The sequence below is a fragment of the Sturnira hondurensis genome, unplaced genomic scaffold (genome assembly GCF_014824575.4).
Source record: "Sturnira hondurensis isolate 20B ecotype Veracruz unplaced genomic scaffold, ASM1482457v3 Scaffold0022319, whole genome shotgun sequence".
NCBI lineage: Eukaryota > Metazoa > Chordata > Mammalia > Chiroptera > Phyllostomidae > Sturnira > Sturnira hondurensis.
This window is the reverse complement of record NW_028094950.1, coordinates 4068874-4091956: the sequence shown is the minus strand read 5'-3', so window position 1 is coordinate 4091956 and position 23083 is coordinate 4068874. Positions and strand designations below refer to the sequence as shown.

Sequence of the window (23083 nt, the reverse complement as noted above, 5' to 3'; positions counted from 1 at the left end):
CTGGTGGCAGCGCTGAGCTCTCGCTGAACTGTTAAGGAGCAGCTACATTTATACAGTCCTAAAGTTACATTCGGCCCTTTGAAGGCAACTGCACGGCTGACGTGGCCCCCAGTGAAAATAAATTTGACACCTCTATTCCAGAGCCGTTGCTTTTACCTGCACACCGTGCAGCTTATACATCTACAGGGGATAAAGCGTCAGGAGGCAGGAAGACACCTCACCTCAGGGCCTCTCGGATGCGACACTCACGTTCAGTCTTCATAGAGAAGGGACATCCCCATTCTTGCCCTTCCCCTCCTCCCCAGCTACCACCTCTCCCTTGAGTCCCAGGCTCTCTGCAGGGTCTGGTCCAGCTCTCTGGGAGCATCTGGCCCCTTGAGGGTGGAGACCTGGGCCTGCGCAGAAGGAGTGTAAATTTTTGACAGTAATACGCCAACTTGGACGTAGAACCATCATTCGGGAGCATGTGGAGAACTTTTGAATGTTTATCTGAGTGGTCTTCATAATGATACCCTCTCAATGACATAAATTGTAAAGCCTCATTTTGGTGTAAAGGCAACGAAAGAAAAAATCATCAGGAAAAAGCACATGGGGTGCTTAGAAGAGTCTATAAACCCCATTCATTCGCACATTCGTTAGGCTGGCTGGTGCTTGTTGGGCTGGGCAGGGAGACCTTTTTAAACATTCCCCAGGCATCGACCCCTGGATAGAGAATGCCCTGATTGCGGGGTGAGGGAGGGCAAGGCCATTAGGACATGAACCTAGCTACCACTTCTGACTAGCTGCTTCTTGGACTGGAGCACCAACCTGCTAAATGGCTGTCGGCCACCACTGTCCTCACCTTAATTGTCACCCTTGTGCATGTGATTGCAATCCATGTGATGTACAGAGCTAACCATATCATTCATCTGCTAAAAAACTCCAGTGATGTCTGTTGTCTAAAAAATTAGGTCACCTTTACCTCCCATATGTGGCCTTCATACCATTCACGACGCCTGTCTCATCTACCTTCCAAGTGTCTTCTTGAGTTTCCTCTCTCTTGCCAAGTCCCCGTGCCTCACCCTACGCTTCTCCTGCTGCCTGTAACACCCTTCTCTCCCTTTTTCCCCAGGAACCCAAGCTCCCCAGACCGACTCAAAACCACATGCTTAGCCACAGCTTTCCCGCCCACCACCATTTGTTGTCCTTTGAGCTCTTTATCACAGACTCAATTATTTTGTATTACAGCTGTTTTGTTTATGTGTATTTATCTACACTGGCTAGAATGGGAGCACCCTGATGAAGAAAAAAGTTGGTTTTATTTATCAGTGTACCCTCAGCACCCAGCTGAGTACCTAGAATACACCAGATACTAAAAAACAGTAGAATGTTTCTGCTGCCTAATATGGGCCAGGATGAAAGATGCCCATGTATTTGACCTACAGACAGACGGGACTTACAGGTGTGTGAAGGGCTTGACTGGAGGGACCATGTGAGCTGGGACTCATCACGCAGGTAGTGATTTTATGAGGGAAGTGAAAAGCAATGCCTTGCCCATGCAGGGGGAAAACATGGGGAAGAAGCATTCCCAGGGTAAGGAAGTGGCCCAATTGGAGTGAAAGAAGGTGAGGCCAAAAAAAAAAAACCCCCTTAAAAATACCAAAGGCTGAAGTTTGCTGAGGAGTAAGTATCATTTGCTGAGAGTGTTCATGTTGAAGCGGAGGTTCTTGGCTTGCAGTGCAGGTCACCTGCTTCCTTGCACTTCCAGATAGCAGAGTAAAAGGCAAGAGCCCACATATGGGATGACTTAAATTGGTGCGAGGGAATGTGTGTGTCACTCTGATCGGGGGTGGTACGTGCTGCATTATTAGGCCCATGCTGGCCACAGCACAGCCATAAATCAGGAAGTGGGTGTTTAAAAACCAGTGGAAGTGTTAAGGAAACATGAAGTGGCTGACCTGTGGGGCTGGGCTGTTACTCCCTACAAGAATTTTGATGACTAATGATGTGGATAAATAAGTGCTTAAATTTCTCATAACCACACGTGTAATTTATTTAATTCAGGGGGTATTAGGCAGTTCTGGGAGCCCTTTCAGACAACGGTGAGCAGTTGTTGGAAAAGGTTTCCCACTCTTCAGAAGAGGCTGGTGCCTTTTTCTTCCAAATGAGATTTTTCCCCTGATAACAGGGAATAATGTATAGAAGGATGAGATTTAGGAGTAGCCACCCATCCTTCTAGTTTACTTTATAGTTTGTGAAGTTTGACCCATAGATGATCATTCAATTGGGTCTTTGAGAGCCTTTAAAAAATTAAAATAACTGAGACAAAGGTGAGTCACACCGAAGGACTTGTTGGATCACATCGACAGAAATTCAGGGCACTCTGCTGAGAGAAGACCCTACAGGCTCGGAGAGGGGAGGAAGTCAAGTAACCCAGGTCTTAGACTAGCTGCCTACCATGCAGTTCATCGGTTGCCACACCCTGAGCCTCGATTTCTTCTTCCAAACAGGGGGCCAATCATGGCTCCCTCACAGAAGATTGTGAAGGTCAAAGGGAAAATTCTGACGCCTACTTTCATACGTGATATACTTCTCAGATGTGTGTGAAAGACAGAGCTATTTCAGGTGAATGAGCAATAGAAAAATATCATAAGGAAAGTTTGTTCCTAGCTCATTATAAACTACCAAATCCCTCACTGGAACTTACTGTTTCAATAAAAATCTTAGAAATAATATTTTAGCACTTTATGTTCTTTTATAAATATATATGTATATATATTTACTTTAAAACTGAAAAAAGATAATGAGCTTAGGTCCAATGAATATACAATTGAGGTTATAGATTATTTGCTTTCAGAACCCTCATTCATTCATTTGACAAAAACAAATAAATTAGTATTCAGTACTTGGCACGTTAGTCTCAAATGTGTCATGATTATGAGACGTATGTTGATTAACCATTCTCCTTGTTTTAAAATGTCAACCTATTTTAAAAAACACTGATAAAGTGCAGTCAGTATCCCAGTAGGTTCCCAAACACTGCAGAATATGGACGACGCCCCTGCGCACTGAACCACTAGCCGGCAGCAACTCTGTAGGGCTGGCTCAAAGTTCCTTTCGTGATGGTGAAAGTCTAAATTCAGCATAGAGATGTGTGTTAAGGGTCTTAGTGTAAAATATAGACAGTGAAAATGTTGAAAACCACCAGTATTATATCTAAAATGTTTTGGTTAAGGAGCCAACCTAATGTAAGGAAATAATACTAGAATTGGGTGTCAGAGGGTGCTGGCGGGGTAAGAGAAAAAAACGAGCAGGCCAGCGTGGGGGAGTGGAATCCTCTTTCCAGACACCAGGCTTCTCCTGAGAGCCAGCTCAGAGGCAGGGTGAAGATGCTTTCTTCCAGGGGTCGGTTTTTCTCTGTGCCATTCCCTACTGTAGAATTCCACAACTCCGTATTCTCAATCTGGGCTACATGCACTAAATACTTTTGGTTCTTTAAGAGAAAAGCCAATGCCTGAGCCCTACCTTATGTCAATTACATAAGAATTTCTGGGCTAGTAACTGGAGAAGCTTAGTGCAAATTGGGTCAGGATGTCTACCTGTTGTTTTTTTCGTCCTATATTAATCTGGAGATTATGCATTTTAAAAATTATTTTAGTGTTCACTCTGTATTATTACATTGTGCATCCTTGACTTACCAAACTTCAGTACCTATCTTCACTTTTATATTTCTCCTGGGTAATCAAAAACCTTTAGAACACTTGAACTAGTTATCCTTTCTTGATCTCTATCTAAATATGATCAGGTATATTGTCTATTATTTTACATTATGATTTCATACATCTTATTAGTTTTATATGATGTTTATATACTTCTTTTCTAATATAACTATCAGCTTTATACTGACTCAATAGTATTTTATTTGATGTTAATTATTTCCTGTATCTCAGAACTTCTATCTGGAATTACTTTCCTTGTGCCTGAAGTGACTTGTTTAGAATGTTCTCTGCTGTGATCAGCCATGACCAGCTCTCTTCATTGTGGTATGATTGTGAACATTTTTACTTTACAACCAGTCTGGATATGTATTCTGCTTGAGTGTAAAATGCTAGGTTGGCAATTATTTTCATGCAGTCCATCTACTATCTGTCACATATGTATGTATTTCACATGTAGCCTTTCAGATTGGCTTCTTTCGCTGTGGATGTAAGGCTCCTCATGTCTTCTAATGGCTTGACAGCTCATTTCTTTTTATTCCTGAAGAATAGTCGATTGTTGGATTTACCAATTTACTCATTCGTTCAGATACTGAAGTGCATCTTGGTTGCTTCAAGGTTTTGGCTCTTACAAATAGAGATGCTATAAATATTTGCGTGCAGTTTTATGCATAGACTTAAATCTTCCATGTTTACCTTTTTCATATTCTTGTTCAGAATTAGGCCTGTTGAACTTGTGGACTGTTGTTTTTCATCAGCTCTAAAAAACTGCCTTTCATTATCTCCCCAAACATTGACTCTGTCCCTATTCTCTCCTCCTTTTCTCTTCATAACTCCCATAAAAACATATTATGTATTTTTATTCTACTTACCACAATTCTTAGCCTCTCTCCTAAAATTTCTATCTTTATGTCTCTCTTTGCAGCATTCTTGGTAATTTTTTTCTGATCCTTCCCTTTAGCCCATTTCTTCTCTCTTCTGTTGTGTTCAATCTGCAATCAAATCCACCCTCTGAGGTTTGCATTTGTTATGGTAATTTTCATTTCTAGCAGTCATATATTGTTCTGAAAGCTGTCACTTTTACTGCTTTTTTTCTCTCTGCTGAAATTTTGTAGGTCACTTAAATTTTTTTTTTACTGATATTAGAGAAAGAGAGAGAGGAAGGGAGAGAGAGAAAGAAACACTGGTGTAAGGGAGAAACATCCATCGCCTGCCTTGCCCCTACCAGAAATCAAACCCCAATCTAGGTTTGTGCCCTGACTGGGAATGGACCTGGTGACCTTTAGGTGCACTGGATGGTGCCCCAACCAACTGAGCCACATCAGCCAGGGTTAAATCCAAGAAAATAAGTCATCAATTTGGTCTAAAATCATTAGGGACTAGTAATACCCTAGATGACCAGCAACAAAAAAGAACGAGCAAACAAAATGCCCAAACTTCCCAAATTTCTCAAATTTCAAAATGAGAAAAAATTTCTCATTTTTTCTTTCTTTAAACATACTAAGCATAGTTATTCTATCATCTACGTCTGATGATTCCTACATCTGACATTTTGGGGTCAGTGTTGCTGGTTCTCACTCCTGGTACCTATGCTTGTACCTTACTGCTTGTCACGGCCCTTGACAAAATTATTTACAGAGGTTTCCCAAGCCCTTTCATGAAAGAACCTTCCTCTCAAGAGGATTTGGGCATTTTGTTTGCTCGTTCTTTTTTGTTGCTGGTCATCTAGGGTATTACTAGTCCCTAATGATTTTAGACCAAAATTGATGACTTGTTTTCTTGGATTGCTCTGGTGAAGTCAGTTCCCACTTCTACACGGGGACCAGGGCTTCATTTACAGCGTTCCAGGGACAGGCTTCCTCCTTTTTTTTTTTTTAATAAGACAATTCTGAGGTATTTAATCAGAAAATTTTACATGAAAAGCCTTCACTGGACTCATTAAGCCCTTCCTTTCTAGAACTCTCTTTTTTTGGTATTATTATTTTTATTGCACTTTCTCCCATTACCATTTATCATCCTTATATCCTCTCTAACCTTCACCCACCCTCCTCCCCTCTGCAATCACCACCCATTGTCTATTCCTATGAGTCTTTTTCCTTTTTTGCCCGATCCTGCCACCTCCTTACCATGACTCCCCACCCCCCACCCTGCCCCGAGCTGTCAGCCTGCTCTCTACGAGTCTGGAGCCTGTCTTTGTTTTGCTTGTTAGTTCAGTTTGTCCATCAGATTCCACATATGAGTGAAATCATCTGGATGGTCCCTCTTCTGCTCGGTGTTGAGACAACTCTCCTATTCCGTGGGACAGCTGGGAGTGTTGTATGCCGTTAATCCCTGCTCACCCTTACCTTGATTGTGTAGTCATTTAGAATTGCAGCTTAAGTGAATTTTGGCGTCCACCGTATCCCAGATTTTACCCCAGATTCTGTGCAGGCTTTCACTCCTATTCTCCTTCAGGCTGTAAGCAGTCAAAACAAAAGTTCACATTCATCATTCTTCTAGGGTGACAAATGTCCTCCCGGCAAAAGTAATTTTTTCTTTTCCCTTTTAGGAATCTTACCTTCACATTTACTTGATTTTGGTCTAAGAATTTTTTCACCATTTTGTCAGTACTTTGTTGTTTTTAAGAAATATATACATATATTTTGTATTTTCATCATAGTTGTTAGTTGTCCTAAAATAAGATTGTCCAAGTAACCTAGCCTGTCATTTCCTGAAGCCAAAGTCCCTGAAATAATTCTTGTGAAAAAGAAATGTAAAAAAAAAAAATCTCTTATCTGTCACCACTCACTGTATTCAGAAAATTGTACATGAAATAATATTGATATGTCAAGTGTGTTATCAGTTGCATAGCAGGAAAACTATTCTAAGAATCTTTAATTAGTGGGTTTTCACTAATAGGATATGTGTAATGTCTGAATTCTTAGCAGATGTTGAAGACTTAAAACTGTTGTATTTCAAAAGAAATAGGCATTTGCTATAAAGTACAATAATATGGTTCTTTTGATCATTGTATTATGATTTAACTCAGACATCTTTATTGTTTGTGCACTTTCTCCAAACCCATGAAATGTGATATATATCCCTCTGGCGTGAAACCAGCACTCTGGATTGGGTACTGGGTTATTTAACTACCCTGATAAATAATTTACACTTGGGGATATTATGCAGAAACCTTTTCAATTAACCTGTGTTGACAGAGAAGCTAAATATAGAAGTCAATGAAAAAAAATTAACACATTCTTGACCCACTGCACAGAAAAGAATTCTTCCTTAAAATATTATCTACTCTACAAAATAAATATGTTAAAGGGAAAGATTGAAAATAATAATGATTATAAATATAGGAATTAAATGCTGACTTTTTATTTTAGGGACATTTTTAACTTTTGCTATGCACATTATTTTAGTTCACTTAAAGAAGTGTCTACTTGTCCAGAGTGTGTCAAATCTGAAAAAATTTGGTTCAAATCCTGGTCTCATCAGGCAAGTCATTTAGGCTTTCTTTCTTCTTTCTTTTTTTAAAAAAAATATTTTACTTATTTATTTTTAAAGGGGGTGCGAGGGAGAAAGAGAGGGAGAGACAAATCAGTGTGTGGTTGCCTCCCATACATCCCCCACTGGGAACCTGGCCTGCAACCCAGGCATGTGCCTTGAATGGGACCGAACCAGCAGCCCCCTGGTTCTCAGACTGGCACTCAATCCGGTGAGCTATACCAGCCAGGGCTCATTTAAGCTTTCTAAAGATCACTTCCCTTAGCTGTAAATTAGAAATAAGAATGCCTTGAAGTATTGTTACAAGAACTAGAGATAATATAGGTTAAATATCTCACATAAATAGTAGTTATTATTTTTCTAGAAAGAACTTTCTCTCGTGAGTTTAATTAAGTCTCCTAATTTGTTCTATTAATTGATGGATGGTCTGTGGTCTTAGGGATCTGCAATATCATGACATTATTTTAAGAAGAAAATAAGCCCTTTTAGTTTTTTTCATACAGGTACTTATTTGAAAATTAAGTAGGGGACAATGCAAATGCATACAGACTACATCAGAATTAATTGTGTTGATTTTAGCAAATCATATCTAGTTAATTGAAGGCAGACTGCTTACTGAAGTCCACAGGAATCTGCAGAGCAAACACTGGAAGGCAGTAATCAATAATTTGACAGCACTGTATAGAAGCTTTCAGGGGAATCTGTGGCCAGATTAAAAGTTTTTAGTCTGTGAGCTTTCTTTTTAGCTTCCCTCATAGTCATTCCAAATTACCACTGATTATAGTTGTCAAAGATGATGGCACGCTTACCCAAGGCTTTCATACTTATCATTGCCTCAAGAGTGTGAATACTTATCATACTTATCATTTTGAACGTGAGTGTGCAAGAAACTTCAGCATTACTGAATTCACAAGCCCGAAGGGTCTTCTTGCAAAGGCTGACCACATCCATTGTCTAGAGTGTAGGAAGAAACCAGTCGAATTAGCTCCAGCTACCCTGGCCACTGATAGGGTGATAGACATGTTAGTTTTTAGCATTAATTAACTAATTAAACAATCAGCCTAACATCTTGTGAGTAATTGATATACTCCAGCCCTCTACCAGATGTTGGGGGGGCGGAGCACGTTAAAATATTTGTCCCTGCTCTCAGCACACTGCAGTCTGGTTCTCAAAAACTCACATCCAGCCTTTGAATCCCCTCTTACCTTTACTTCTCTGATTAGATTTGCAGCGTATAAATAGAAATAAATATTCCTAGGGTAGCCAGGGTTTCAGTCATAAATGTCTTTCTAATCCATTCACACTACCCAAAGCACTTATGCGGGATTATCCATCACAAGTCATTCTACAATCTTAATCAAATTGCCTGCTGAAGGAAGCCTAGTATTTATTACATTTTTCCTAAATGGAAAACAGCTGTGATAAATTAATGTTCAGCAGAAATCTCATATTAGGAACAATTCTCAGATATTCTCTCAACTGTCAGTCTTTCCCACTACGAATAATACATCCCTGTCCCCCAACCCATGTCTTTGAGTTCGGCTAGTTCGCTTGGCCCCTCCTACCTCCCTGTGTGGTACACCGGACGTGAAATGTTTCCTGAGCCAGACTAGCCATATGTAAATGGTACATGCATATTTAAAACAAGAAAATGTCCTTAGGAAGGTAGCATAGTCGGCAACAGCAGAACACATGTTTGCAAGGCTTACTTCGAGAGCCTTGTCCACCGGAGCATAAATCTTCCATTTATGGGTTCACCCAATGCAGGTGTCACGGCTAATGATGTCACCAAACAGTCAGCCTCAGAATTAGCTTCCTCCCCTCTGAGTCAACAATACCCAACCAAGGTTCGGATTATAGTTTGGCTCCCCACATGGATTTCCCCACTGGGATACGATGTGCTACCTAAAGGAAAGAGCGTTCCAGTTCCTCTGGTGGTCCCTCATTGTCGACTGATAATCTGAGGCTGCTACGCTGAGGCCGAGCAGTGTGAGTCCTCCAGGGAGTGCCATCTGGGCGCCCCTCTTTGTCAGCCCCTCCCTCTCCATGTCCCTGTGCCTTCTCTATGTGGTTTCATAGGCTCCTTTGCAAGGTGGTTTTCACTTGCAAATGTATGGGTTTCCCTACTCCCTCTGGTCAGTGACTTTGATAGTCTACTTTCTTTGTAGGAAACAAAATCCTTCCAGGTATTTTAAGTGGCAAGAAGAGAAGGTGCCTACAAAATCATGGGAAGGGCTGGGAAAGTATGATAGGTTATATAGTAACAGGAATAACTGCAAAAGTCCTACAGAACTGACCAGTGAGGGGAAGCTACTACTTTGCCCGGGTGAGGAAGGGGGGCCTCCAGGGTTCGGGTGATGGATATGTAAGTGACAACACACAGCACTGCAGCTGCAGGTCAGGAGTCAGGAACTGAGGCAGGACACCGAGGCCACTGCAGCCTCCGCTCAGCGTCTGCTAGGAAGTGAGTGCACACGGAATCACAGGGGCTATCCCACTGGCCTCCTGTCATTAAAACACAACATCAAACAAAAAACAACTCTACATCCACAATCTTTCTTACCAGCCTAAAATGACCAGAAACGGTAGGAAAAAGTTCCCCTTTTCAATTCTCCCTTCAAAGTCTCATGATAGGAACATCTGTTCGTTGGAAGCTCATTTTCATCCAGGACACAGGTAATGTGTTGTTCTTGTTGTTACATGTTTGTTTATTGTTTTAAAACTCTCCAGCCTACAAGAGATTAAAAGGGCACTGTAGTGGTAGGAAGGGGAAAAAAACAAACTGAATGCCTGTCATCCATATCCTTCAGGTTCTATCTGTGTTATGTTCCTACAAACTCCATGTAAGTCATATTGAAGGTATCTGCACATAACGACTGTTCACAAGGAATCTTTCAGTGCCTGCGTGTGCGTGTGTGGGTAGGATCATGACCATGCACTGGAGTTAGCTGTACGTTAGATGTACTCGGCGTGATGCACTGTGGGAGATCCTGGGTAGTCGTACCCAAGGAGGCTAGGGCCGTGAATAAATGCAACTGAGTGTATCACTAGCATCCCCACATCACACACCGTATGAAGAAGCAGCAAGACAAATTCCTTCTGATAGACAGGGCACACTAGTACGACTTCTCATATTTGTATTTACGTCGCCAACTCCACTCATACTTTTCTAATTTAAATACAGTGACGTTTCTGTAGCTTCCATTATGTCTCTCAAAATATTGAAATACAGTTATCCTGTTTTCCAGTTCATAGAGACTTACAGAATAAAAATGTGCTTTTAGAGAAAAATAAAAGAATATATACATTGGAGCCTCTCCACCCTCCTCCACAAGACCCCAGTGAGTTGACTTTCCCAGCCTCCACCTCCATTTATCTATAGGATGGCTCTTGATAGCTTGTGTGAGCTTTTTAAAGTTCAGCCAAGCCAGCTGCATGATCCACACAGAGACAATGGCTCCCACACACGGGGCTGCGTGGATTAAAGAGCCCGATCCATCAGTAAATCTGCCAGATGGCAGTGGGAGAAAGCTTGTAACTCTCTCACTTTCATTTCAACAGCAGCAAACAATGTTCAGTGTTTAAAATAAACTCTTCCAGATGAGCTAAAGATAAACTCTGAGGTGGGCGGACTCGCTTGCTAGGGTGCAGCTCAGAAGTGTTTGATTACATTAACACAGAACCCCTGGGCAGAGTCCGCTTCTGTCAACAGAACGCTTAGGCTGGAACACCTACTACATGGAGCCATTTCCTGCGCTTTCATGGGCTGGTGGCAGAGACTAGCCTTGCTTTTTGCATCAACCAGTCACGATTATGTATTTCTCTGTGCCCGGCATTTCCTCAGTGTGTACAACTTTAAGATAGACCTAAAATGCCAGGACTATATGTAGGGTTGCACAGATAAAAAAAAAAACAACAAAACCTTTCGACTATATTTGCAACTTGAGCTTCTATTTACTCATTCATCCTACTGTTCACTTTACGGTTCTCATGGTAGCAAGAAAGGTGACATTAGTATCTAGAACCATTCTGCTAAGAACTGGATAACTATTTAGATGTATTGGGTAGAAGGAAAGAAAAAAAGTTTGGAACATTTCTGTTGCTGCTGTTTTTAGTAGACTTAAAACCTGCAGCTAGACCAGGCTATAATACCTCGTATGTAACATGGCAACTTCTAAAGACAAAATCGTGCACAGAAGAAGAATCCTATTAAATATTCAGGAACTTACCTATTTAACACAATAAGTAGATACTTTAAATGAGGGAGAGAAGCAAACACACGGCTGATGATGAAAATAAATTTGAGGCTGCAAAGACACTCAGGAACTAACATATCAAAAATAATTAAGTATATTAGGTGGTTTTGAAGAATAAAACACCCCAAATTTAGATTAGAAGTCTTTGGGAAAATACAATTCTCTACACGGAACACAGTGATTGCCAAGTCCTTCAAACTGAAACATTTGCGGTATGTCAGTGATGTAGGTCTGTTTTGTACAATAGAAGCCTTCCTATCTGTGATCAGTTGGTTACGCCAAGAGACTGAGTGAAGAACTTCATAAAGATGAATTATATGCACCTCGAAATTATTAATTAAACTGAAAACATATGACATATCTGTTCATGTGCCTATCTTTTGATATAAAGTTAAGGGCTCATCTGTCTTTCTCAGTGTGAGTTCACTTGGAATTCCATTTTCTTGTATTGTACTCACTTAAATAGTAGAGTCTGCGACTTCCAGCTTTTGTGTCTCTATAATGCAGTCAAAGTTTAAAGTCCCTTGCAAAGCACTAAATATAGACCCTTTTAGATGTTTATACTATCTATTTTTAGTATTTGACAGTTGTTTTGAAATTTTATTCAACAGTAAGTTTCTAGTGATTTGCTTTCATTTAGTTTTTTACAAAGCACTCAGCCTACTTTTCACAGAAATTCTTTCTTTCTGTACTCATCATTTGCTGGTGTGCGTTATGATTAGGACCTTCCATTATAAATGACAACAAGCACAGCTGACACACACACAGGATTGGCTGGGTGTTCCCAGTTGCCTCCTGCATCCCAGAGCCTAGGACAATGCCTAGGCATTCAGTAAACACAGGGTGGGGCAGAAAGGTTGGGTTGCAGTTGTTCATATGAAAAATAATACAATAAATAACAATAATACCAGAGTAAACTGTTTTGCATACTCTTGATGCAAACTGCAAACCGACTTTTGCCTCACCCTGTATTTGTGAAATGATGAATGAATGGTGTGTAACTCACTCTTCCTATGTATATAACAGAGCAGGTGGGAGCGGAAGTGCCAGGGGTGGGCTAGAGGGGACACTCATAGCCTACAGAATCCTCATGCTATGGGCATCCACCAGCATGCTTTACCCGCCCCCCTGCCCCCGCAGCCAAAAAAAATTGGAGAATAGGTTGTCACAGCGTCTGTTACATAAGGGTTGCTTGAGCGCTTCTCCCGCACTTTGATACTTAACTTATGGAAAACTCTTCCTTATGGTCCACCTGCACAAACTAAGCTTTCCATCTCACCTTCCTTTAGGAATAACCTACCTTCCTCCATGCTAACCTGTACCTAATTTAACTCCCCATTGTCCAGAGAAGGTTTGTGAAATATCTGATGTTGTCTGTGGGGGCCAAGCTCCTGTAGGGGGATTAGTAACATGTTTTCTTCAGTGTTGCTTAGAACATTTGGAATCAATTAAATATTCAAATGTTGGTTCTCTCAGATCTTTAGCCAGGCCCGGCAAGTTTGTGAGGGGAGAGAGTTCAAGGCAGATAACTGCTACCCCTCATACCAAAATCTATAGCTGGAGATTAAAAAAAAAACAGACCCTCTAGACTTGCTGGGCCTGCCAGCAAATAGATGGGGTCAGAAATGGTAAGGGGGAACCGCGGGAGCCTTGTTAAGAAGGAGGAGTGGCAGTGTACGTGAGAACAGCTGCCATGCCCAGGGACTTCAAGACAAAGAAGTAAGCACATCAGCATAAGTACGACAGTGTGGCCTGCGTGAGCTACCACTGGTTTTTACGTTTGTAAAGGATCATAAGAAGAATTTGTAACACAGACTGTACTTGGTGTAATGATTCTAAATGTTTATGCTCTGGCCTTTTGTAAAATTTGCTTACTCTTGGTTTACTTTAGCTTCTATCATATGTGCTAATATAAATATTAATAACTACTATTACTATTAGTAGTACTGATGAGGTGCATTGGGGAAGGAGAAACTGATGAGGGCCCACACGTGCCAGACAACTTGCTAAATGCTTTGCAGTTCAGGGGTGTCCAACCCTTTGGTGTCTCTGAGCCACACTGGAAGAAGAAGAGTTGTCTTGGGCCACGCATTAAATACACCAACACTAATGAAAACAAAACAAAAAAATCTCGTATTTGAAGTAAATTTACAATTTTGTGTTGGGCCACCTTCATAGCCACCCTGGGCCCCATGTGGCCCGCTGGCTGCGGGTTGGACACCCCTTTACATACTCTACCAATTCATTCACTGAGCAATGCTCTGAAGGAGGCATTCATTATGTCAACCACAGAGCATAGAGGACAAGCTCAGAAAGGTTAAGTAATTGTCCAGTGTCACGGGGAGGGGGCCAATTAAGTAGTGGAGTTGTTAATCAAACCCAACCAACATGGTGGTGTGTTTAAGCAGTGAAATCGCTTTTCCCATTAAATGCTATTTAGAACCTCACTATGTAAAACAGTTTACTGTGAGTAAAGTTGAGGCAGAAGACCCAGCAACCCCAGCCCTTCTTCAGGACAAGCTGTTTGGAATAGAAATCAACATTTCAAAAGATGAAGCTAATAACCAACATGAAAATGGGTTTCCAACTCAATTATCCCATTATCCAGCACATTACACATTTCCCTCGAACAATATTTTCCCAAGGTCAAAGGAAGTACCAAAGTAACAGAATTACTTTGTACTCATTTCTGTGCCCAGTGAAACGGTTACAGGTCAGTCCGCAGAAAGGAGAAAGATGAGAACAGCAAGTTTAAATAATCCTCAAAATCGAAGCAGTCACGCTATAGCTATTAGTCCTCCGTGCCATCAAACACTGGGTGGGAAGGACATCTTCCAAATGGCAGCTCATTTTACCCAAATAGTTGGTGTTTCCAGATGAGTTTCTAGTTCTCCATCATGATAAATTAATATATCCTATTTTATTATGGTGCCACAAACAAGAACTCTGAAAGGCGCAACTCTTACAAAAGGCCCAAATCCCCTGAAAAGCATCAAGTATCAAAATGCAGCCAGAAAAGATGGTATTAAAAGAAAAGAAAGGGGGAGGCTCCTTTTTAATGAAGCCGAGGTGTAGGACAGATTTATTGGCTTCCAGTTTTCCAAGTTGCATTCTGGTGTATTTCCTGCCCATATTTCTAAGCTCAGCAGATCTCTTTGTAGGATTATTTTTTTAAAATACATTTCAAAGAACATGAGGTGGCTATACACACTCCACCTGCAAAGACACACCTGTGATGAGACAAACACGTAGGTTGTTCCTCATATTCACAACCTAAGCTCTAACAGAAAACAGACCCTCTGTGTGACCTGCCAAGTTTCCGCTGTTCTCAAAAGGAGCTGATACTGGTAACCAGATTTTATAAAATGTCTTGAAAATAACCAAGCAGAGATTACCCCTGACTACAGGGGTCACTAAATTCGGTGTGGTTCAGTGTGTCCTTTACCGTCACAATTCCTCTTACCAGTATTAACAGTTAAGACAAATCACTGAAATAATTATTTCTGATGCTGTAACAGATGCCTACTACTTACCTACGTAGACTTTACTTTTATGTGCAGCGTTGGTACCTTATTTCTCATTCCAGCATCAATATCAAATGTTTACTCTGTGTCAGGTATTATCCTTGATTCTTGAGCAAGGAAACTAATAATAAAAGCTTTCCTTGGAAAACTTATTCCAATTGTCTAATTAGATTTGTGATCAAATAATTAGTGCACTAAACCTCTACTAAAGCTGCCTCAATCAAGGTAAATGAAAATGAAGCAGAGAGAGAACTGGCACAGCCGACAGGGAGACAGGAATGTAACTGAAGGGAATGTCAGAGTGTGTAGTACTCCCAGTAAAAAGGAGAAAGCTGTGCCCGATTGAGAGAACAATGGAAGGAAAGGCCAAGAGGTGAGTGTTTGACTGGGTCTACATGGAGGGCTGGGTTATGCAATGGAATAACTAGAGACAGGCTAAGACATTGGTTGGTCACTGGGCACATGTGCCTATTTAAATTTAAATTAAGGTTAGAAACTCAGTTCTCGGTCATATTTCAAGGACTCAGTGACCACACACATCAAGTCTACCATAATGGACAGTGCAGGGGATTATTTCCATCATTGTCAAGTTCTATTGGACAGCACTGAGTATAGGTCACGGAGAATCTAAAATGTATGTGAAAGAGTTTAAACTTTAAGTAAAAATGGTTTATAAATTTCAGGGATATCCTGGGGGACTCCACCTTGGCTGCACTGCTTTGACCTGGTTTATGAATCCAGCTTCTGCATCTGTTTTTTTTTTTTTTTTAAGAATTCTGCAGCTTGAAAACCAAACAAAACTGGAAACTCAGTGCTATGGGTTACCGGGAACCACCACAGGTTTTTAAGTAGGTAAGTAACACTGTGACACAGACTTGGATTTTAGAAACATTACCTCTTAAAGCAGCAAGTGGGTTATGGGAGAAGAAAAGACACCTGGTGTATCACAATCAGTGTGTGCCACTGTGATGATGGACTAATTTCAGCGATTCTTCTAAAGAAACAGACAACTAAGAATTTGCATCAGTAAATTTATTCCAAGTAAGAATGATACACATATGCCAGGTACTTTATTTCCACAGAAAACCCAGTTCTACAACAAAAAACACTTAGGCCTTGAAACTCACAAAAACTTCTCAAGGTATCTATGTTAAGTGACTTCTTTTAATATGTGTAATCCATGCTTGTTCAATTACAATTTTTGAAATATATTTTTCACCATTCATTGTTTATTATATATTCATACATCTTTTCTGAAAATTTTTTCATAACTTGAAAATATCCCTATGTACCTCTTATCAGAACTGTTGTAAAACTAAAATTATGTTTTCAAGTATCAGGTGGTCAAGCCACACTATTTCTGATCACAGCTTAAGTGACATTCGGGTTTTTTTCAATGACTTACACTTCTTGTTCCTACTTTAATATGCCAACCATTACTTCACTGACATCCCAGAGTTTTCTTGCAACAGACTCGTCCATGGCTTTAGGCAATAGTTCTTCCTCTTTACAATCCCCAAAGTACTTTCCAGACACACCTTCTACCTCAGGTGAAGAGGCTAAATAAATCGAAGTCTTGGCACCTTCTTCTGGAGTTTTGAAAAAAGCCCAAGACACCAAGTTGAAGAGCGGTTTGACCCACAGCGGAATGTGTATGTGCCTCCCGAGATTGGTCCGCACGATACCGGGGTGCAGGGCATTGACAGTAACCTGTGTGCCTTCTAAGCGGCGGGCCAGTTCCCTGGTGAAAAGGATGTTGGCCAGTTTGCTCCGACTGTAACAAAAGCTTTTATTGTAGCTCTGCTCACTGTTCAAGTCTTCAAAGTTGATGTCTCCGTATTTATAAAGTTTGGAAGAAACCACCACAATCCTGCTGGGAGCCGAACTTTTGAGGAGTCCAAGGAGAAGATTCGTGAGTAGAAAGTGACCCAGGTGGTTTACTCCAAACTGCATCTCAAACCCGTCTTCGGTCTTCGTGTAAGGGCACTGGAAGATTCCTGCGTTGTTGATCAAAACGTCCAGTCTAGGCTCTTCCTTCAAATGTCAAAAAGAGAACAGCAGAATTATAACACAGGCTGGACGTGTCCCTAAAATAAGTCTTTTAAAATTCTTACCAACTACCAAAATTCTATAAAATGTCTCTGTTAAGTTTTCAGTTGATAAAAGAACTACAGGAGACCTGTATGCTTATCAGGGCCTGGCTTTGTGCTTTTTACATGTATTCTGATCTACTGTCAGCAACTTATAAGCAAACAGAAGCACTGAGGTCCAGCGATTTGTCCACTATCACAGGGTTCCTAAGTGCCTGGGCTCTTCGTTTGTAAGCCAGATTGTTTTTCTAATTGGGATTTTCAAACCATAGCTACTGAGTCAATGTGAGCTAGAGAGTGCAAATACGGCAGAAGACAGATCAGCACTGTTTATTCCCAGAGCTACTCGTACCAACACCAGGGGCAAGTCAGGATTGCTTTATTTTGCGGTTTTTCTAAGGGTAAAATGGTACTGTGGGGATGGAGCAACTGAAGTAGGTCCCTTAAAATTGGGACAAGCAATAGACTGGGTTAGGGATGCAATTTAAGGCCATAGGAAATCATGAATAAATCGAAGAAATACTTTAAAAAATTGTGCAGGTAATATAAAAATATCAGAAACAACCTAGTCAGTCTAAATACTAAGGCTTACAATAATAGCAAAGGGGATTCACGGGAGACAGGACCAACAAATGTCTTAACTCTACTATGACTAGAAGTCATTTTTCTTCCCTGTACAAAATCTACCTCTTTCAGGCTTGGAGGGGCCCCAACTTAGATCTATAGTCAGAACTTTCCCTTTTGACCAGATCCTGCTACATCTTTCCAGAGTAAAGGCCTAAAATTTAGACTGTCCTTAAAGGGAAGTCTTTTCATTCTGTAATCCATATAGGTTGGTTTTCCCCAGCCCTTTTCTGGCTCCTCTCTGCCTCTTTGGATGGGCAGAGAAAAATAAATGTACAACATGTTCCAAGTGTAAAGACAGAGTGATGAATCCACGATGAAATTAATTTGAGGTCAAATTTCAAATTTCACTGGCCCTTATGCCAAGTGCAAGTGAAAAGAAAAATGTGTTAAATTTCACAACTGTATCAAAGCCTACCCGTCAAAGGAGTAACTATTTTTCATTCTGTCTTCTAAGCACCTTTAGCTTTTCCAATAGTCAGCTTCAAAAAGAAGGCAAAAGTTCACCCGTGGGGGAAAGAGAGGAGTGTTCTTTGTCAGTAATCCTTTGGAAGAGTTTCCTGTATTAATCATTTCTGAGCCATCATTCTTTGCTGGGCTTGTGTTATTTTAAGACTTTATCATCTACTATTTTTTTTAAATTCTAGGAGATAAATGACATGAATACCAAGAATACTAACTTGTAGGAAATTGACATTTCCATTTCATTTTTAAAAAATTTTAGTTATGGTCACTGAATTTGAGAGCCAGGAAGGAACTTAACACTTGGAAGCAAGGACAAATTAGTTATCTCTTTATCTCCTAATTTTAACTGGTTCTGTCCTAAGTGACCCATGTTGTGAAATACATCATTCAAAAATGAGAAGTATATCCAGCCATATCTAGATTTCAATGAAAAAATAGGAAGGTTCACTTATGTTTCCAACACCTCTATTGAGTATTAATTGTTATTTTTAACTGCTTTACCTAATGAAATAGGCATAAAAATGCGCCCCCTCCCAAAAAAAAAAAGCCAACTCTAAATCTGCAATAGCTCACACTGTACACCAGTGACCTAGAGAGTCAGAAGAAACTCCTAGGGTGCTATGGAATATTTTAAATTTTCAAGGGAAACAATGGGATACATCGCTCAACATCTAAAAAACCACGAGTTCCAGGTGGTTCACAGCTTTAACAATATATTGTGCTAAATTCTCTTTGGTAATGTCACATCTCTGCAAAGCTGTTTTTAGCAGCTGCTGTAATGAAGAGCATGTATAATGTTAAAAATCAATGTAGAACAGAAAGGTGGGTGGCAGTGTCCAGAGTCTGGTTCCAGAGTCAGAACTGAACAACAGGTAATGTTTCTCACATTAACTATGGTTACTGAGGGATGAAATAAGCCTATCTTTTTTTCTTTATGTGTCCTAGTTTTTTAAACAGCTACTAAGTTGTTAGGACATCAATACCTAATTACTTAATATAAATAAACTGGCAGATATTTCTCTTGGCCTGAGGGCGCCATGAAAAAAAAGTAGCAAGTTTAGGAACCACTGCTCTGGAGTCAAGAATCTCCATTTCATCCATGCATGTTTCCTATGCCAGCTAACTTTAAACCTCACTCTTCTGAACGCCGGCTGCAGGAAACCCTTCCACCTCAATTTCAAGGGAAGGACACCCCTCAGTGGCATATTTACCATCTGAAAAAGAAATCCTCCACCTCACTGGCCAGCAGCAGGTACAGAGGAGTTGAAAGCAAGGGCTCTGGAGACAGATACTGAGCAGTCAACTTAGCCTGCCTATGCCTTCCTTGCCTTACATTGAAAAATGTGGCTAATAATGCCCACTGTAAGCATTCCATGACAATAGCCAAGGACACCTTCATTTCGTTGAAAAGAAAAAAAAAATTAAATATCTGAAATGCTTGGAACAGCTGGCACAGAGAAAAGCTTTAATAGATGCTAGGTATTACATATTTACTTATTTCTGTCTTCATTTAGGGCACGTGGCTACTGGGATTCTGAGCTCCAGTTTATTTGGAAACCAGGCCAGAGCGTGGCTAAGGATGGTGCTAATGAGTCCCCTGGTGGCAGAGAGCTAAACTTCCTATCCCAGCAAGGGGGAAGAAAAAGACTGTTCCAATGTCCTTGACTTGCAACTTCCCCCAAGTGCTCCGCGCTCTCTGAGAGGAGAGGGCCTGGTGCAGATTCTCTTTGGACACAGGGAAGGTGATCCAGAGACCTGGCTGATCTCCTCCTGGGCCGTCCTCACATAACTGAAGGCAATGTTCGGACAAAGGTTTATTTTCCTCTAGGGCCTATTTTTTCTCAATATCCTTGGAAGACATAAGACTACCCAATAAATTTTTCCAGCCTGCAACTCCCAAGCCGCCTTCAAATCACGTGACTGCTCCTACTCCTAACCTCAGTCATTCCCAAGACCGCACTCCCTCCATTTTGGGCGGACCCCTGCCGGCTCAGCCCCCGGCCCGCCGGCCCCGCCCGGCCCGCCACTGGGCCCCAGCACTGGTCTCCAGCTGGCTCCCCGAGCCCACACCTGGAGCATCTCCTGACAGAAGGCGCGCACGGAGCACAGCGAGGCGAGGTCCAGCTCCCTGACGACCAGCTCGCCGACCCCGCCGGCGTCCGGGCCCCCGGCCGGGCGGAGGTCGCGGCGGAGCTCACCGGCCGCCTCCTCGGCCCGCGCGCGGTCCCGGCAGCCCATGATCACCCGCGCCCCCAGGCGCAGCAGCTCAGCAGCCGTGGCGCGGCCCAGGCCGCTGTTGGCGCCCGTGATCAGCACTGTCTTCCCGTGCATGAGGCCGGCGTCCCCGCCTCCGTGCAGCCGCTCGACGCTGGCGCCGACGAACCGCCGGGTTGCCAGCCACAGGGCCCCGCCCAATGCGGCCAGTAGCGCCGCCACTGTAGCCACTGCCATAGGCACCCGGAGGAGGGCCCACCGCCCCCTGCGCGGGACGTCTGGAGTCCCCACGCCGCTGGGGCTGACGCTGCCACCTGTCCGCCAGGACCTCTGGGGCGCGGCCTGTGGACCCCGACAGGGCGGCGTGGGGCATGCTGGGACTTGTAGTTTTCCTTTCGAGGACCTCCGATTGGTTATGAGAGGATCTCGCCGGGGGCCACCGTGATCCCGCGAAGACAGCTTCTAGCGAGAGTGCAGGGTGAGCCCTGGTTTTCCTGGCGGCTGCGTTTCCTCTGCAAGGACATTCCGGAGTGGTGGTGCTTTCCCACTGTGAATGCCTATTGAATACTGCGAGTTTACAAATCTCTCTGCATGAGTAGGCTGGTGTGCAAATCCTACTCTTCAGAGCTGTTTTCTGTTCAGGGCCCCTGGGGCTTGTTCACTCCGCCCCCCCCCGCCCCCGTTCCACTTATTTTCACCGTCTGGAGAATTGTCCCTGCCCAACAAAACCTGAGGAAGGGCTCTTATTCCCGCCCCCCACCCCCCCATGAGGCTAAGAACTTAGCAACACGGATCAGTTGGAGATAGACTAGACCAGCGGTTGCCAAACTTGAGCGTCACATCAGAATCACCTGAAAGGCTTTTACAAACCAAATTTTCAGGGCCCCAGTACCAGAGTTACGAATTCGATTGGTCCCAGATGGGACCTGAGAGTTTGCATTTTTAACAAGTTCTCAGGTGATTTCGATCTGGTCCCTGTAGAAAAAGACGTCCTCAAATGGTCTCATTCGACACTGGCCAGAATACAGTGAGAAAAGCTTGCACTTACTGTGAACGTGGACTTTGGAGCAGACCCCTTCACAAGCACCTCCCACGTCCTCTGTAAGACTCTTACAGGTAAAAATGGGAGGGGAAGTGCTCAGTCCACTAGAACACGCATCAGAAACGTCAGGGCATTTTTCCCACGGACTCATCTCCAAGGTGCGGACTTTGTGGCTTTAGACCAAATTGTTGTTAAGTGGACATTCATTCATCTCACCCCATCCTTTAGGTGCCAGCCCCTGTGCCCCAGGAGAGTCACAGAGAAATGGGGTGCTTACTGTTTGGTGCACCACATTCCACTGTCCCAGCCCCCTTCCAGAATCTTCAGGGCAAGAGGAGACACACGCAAAATATAGTTTGCAATAATCCCCTGTAAGCTTTTGATGAACTGTCCTCCACTCTGCATTTGTGAAGGATCTAACATGCCACAATAATCAGGATACAAAGAGGGGAGGGGAAGAACAGCAGAAGACGGTTTCTTACGAGTGCTGAGAATGAAGCCCAGAGGTGAGAAAGGGCACTGTTACTGGGGATTAGACAAGGCTCCAGGAACAGAAATCACGAGGGTGGGGGTAGGGGTGGGGCTTTATTCTCCTCCTATAATTTGAAGCTCTCTGTCAAACTCCCCGAGCCTGGAACACACCTGTTTCCTCTCTCTCTTCAGTTTTATCCCTTCTCCGTCCTTCAAAGACCACCTCAGTGCTCTTCATTTCCTGACCCCTTCCAGCCCTTGTAGCTATCTGCTTGTGACCCTAGCTGGGCACTGAGAACAAACAGCCCTGTAGTGTTGGCTATTTGGGTTTGCGCATTTGACTTCCTCTGTGGCATTGTTAACGTTTTAAATTTCCTTGAGGATGGGTTTCTCTCTGAGTCTCTCTTGTAGTCTTCACACTGGGGAATGCATAGAAAACACTGGGTACTCATTAGGTGTTGTGACTGATATATTTTGGACTGGCTTACATCAAACTAGGAAGTAGATCAAAAGATGTATGTCAGCAGCGGTCTTCTTTAACTAGAACCAGGGTGGACATGGCATAAGTGGGTGAGGTAAGGTGGAGGTGGGGGGTAGAGCAACCAAGACAGATGAAGCCCCAGACCTGCTATATATCTGCTGTGAAGCTTAAGCATAGAGTTTGATGGAGTGACTCATCTGTTGAGGTTAGGTCCTATGGCCATGGAGTCAATAAGAACAACTCAATTTGGAAGGCTGTATGTGTAACACAAAGAAAAAAAACAGTAGCTTTTTCAGTAAATAAGACCTGAATTTGACTAATTTATTAGCTAATTTATTAGCTGCTACTAATTTATTGGCTGCTGTTCTTGGACAAGCTGCTTAGTCTTTTTCGCATCTTAGGTTCTTCACTGATTACAAAGATGGGTAACAATGCTATATCACACACATTTGGTTTGATGAGAAAATGGGGCAGCATGAAAATATCCTGCCCACTGTGCCGCATCGTGTAGTAGATGATGTTTAATATCCAACCAAGGTTTTTTAAAACAAAACAAAAATCACAAGAGAATGATAAAAATGCAAGGCCGGGATACTACATTTCGTGCCACATTTTGAAGTCGTGGCCAAGGCTTATTTTGCTACATGAATATTGGGCCTATCTGCTAGGCCCAAAGCAAGAGATTTCAAAAATGTTGTTCACGGGCTGTAAACCCACCAAATAAGCTTC

At 42.4% G+C, this 23083-nt stretch overlaps 1 protein-coding gene across 1 annotated transcript; it reads right to left on the bottom strand.

Annotated features, from left to right (window-relative positions):
* Window positions 1–15981: 15981 nt before the first annotated feature.
* On the bottom strand, window positions 15982–20723 carry RDH14 (retinol dehydrogenase 14). The gene is made up of 2 exons (XM_037035442.1): window positions 20217–20723; window positions 15982–17001 (listed from the first exon to the last, which is right to left on the bottom strand). Exons 1-2 carry the CDS (start codon window positions 20595–20597, stop codon window positions 16384–16386), a joined length of 999 nt encoding a protein of 332 aa, XP_036891337.1. The 5' UTR covers window positions 20598–20723; the 3' UTR covers window positions 15982–16383.
* Window positions 20724–23083: the final 2360 nt, after the last annotated feature.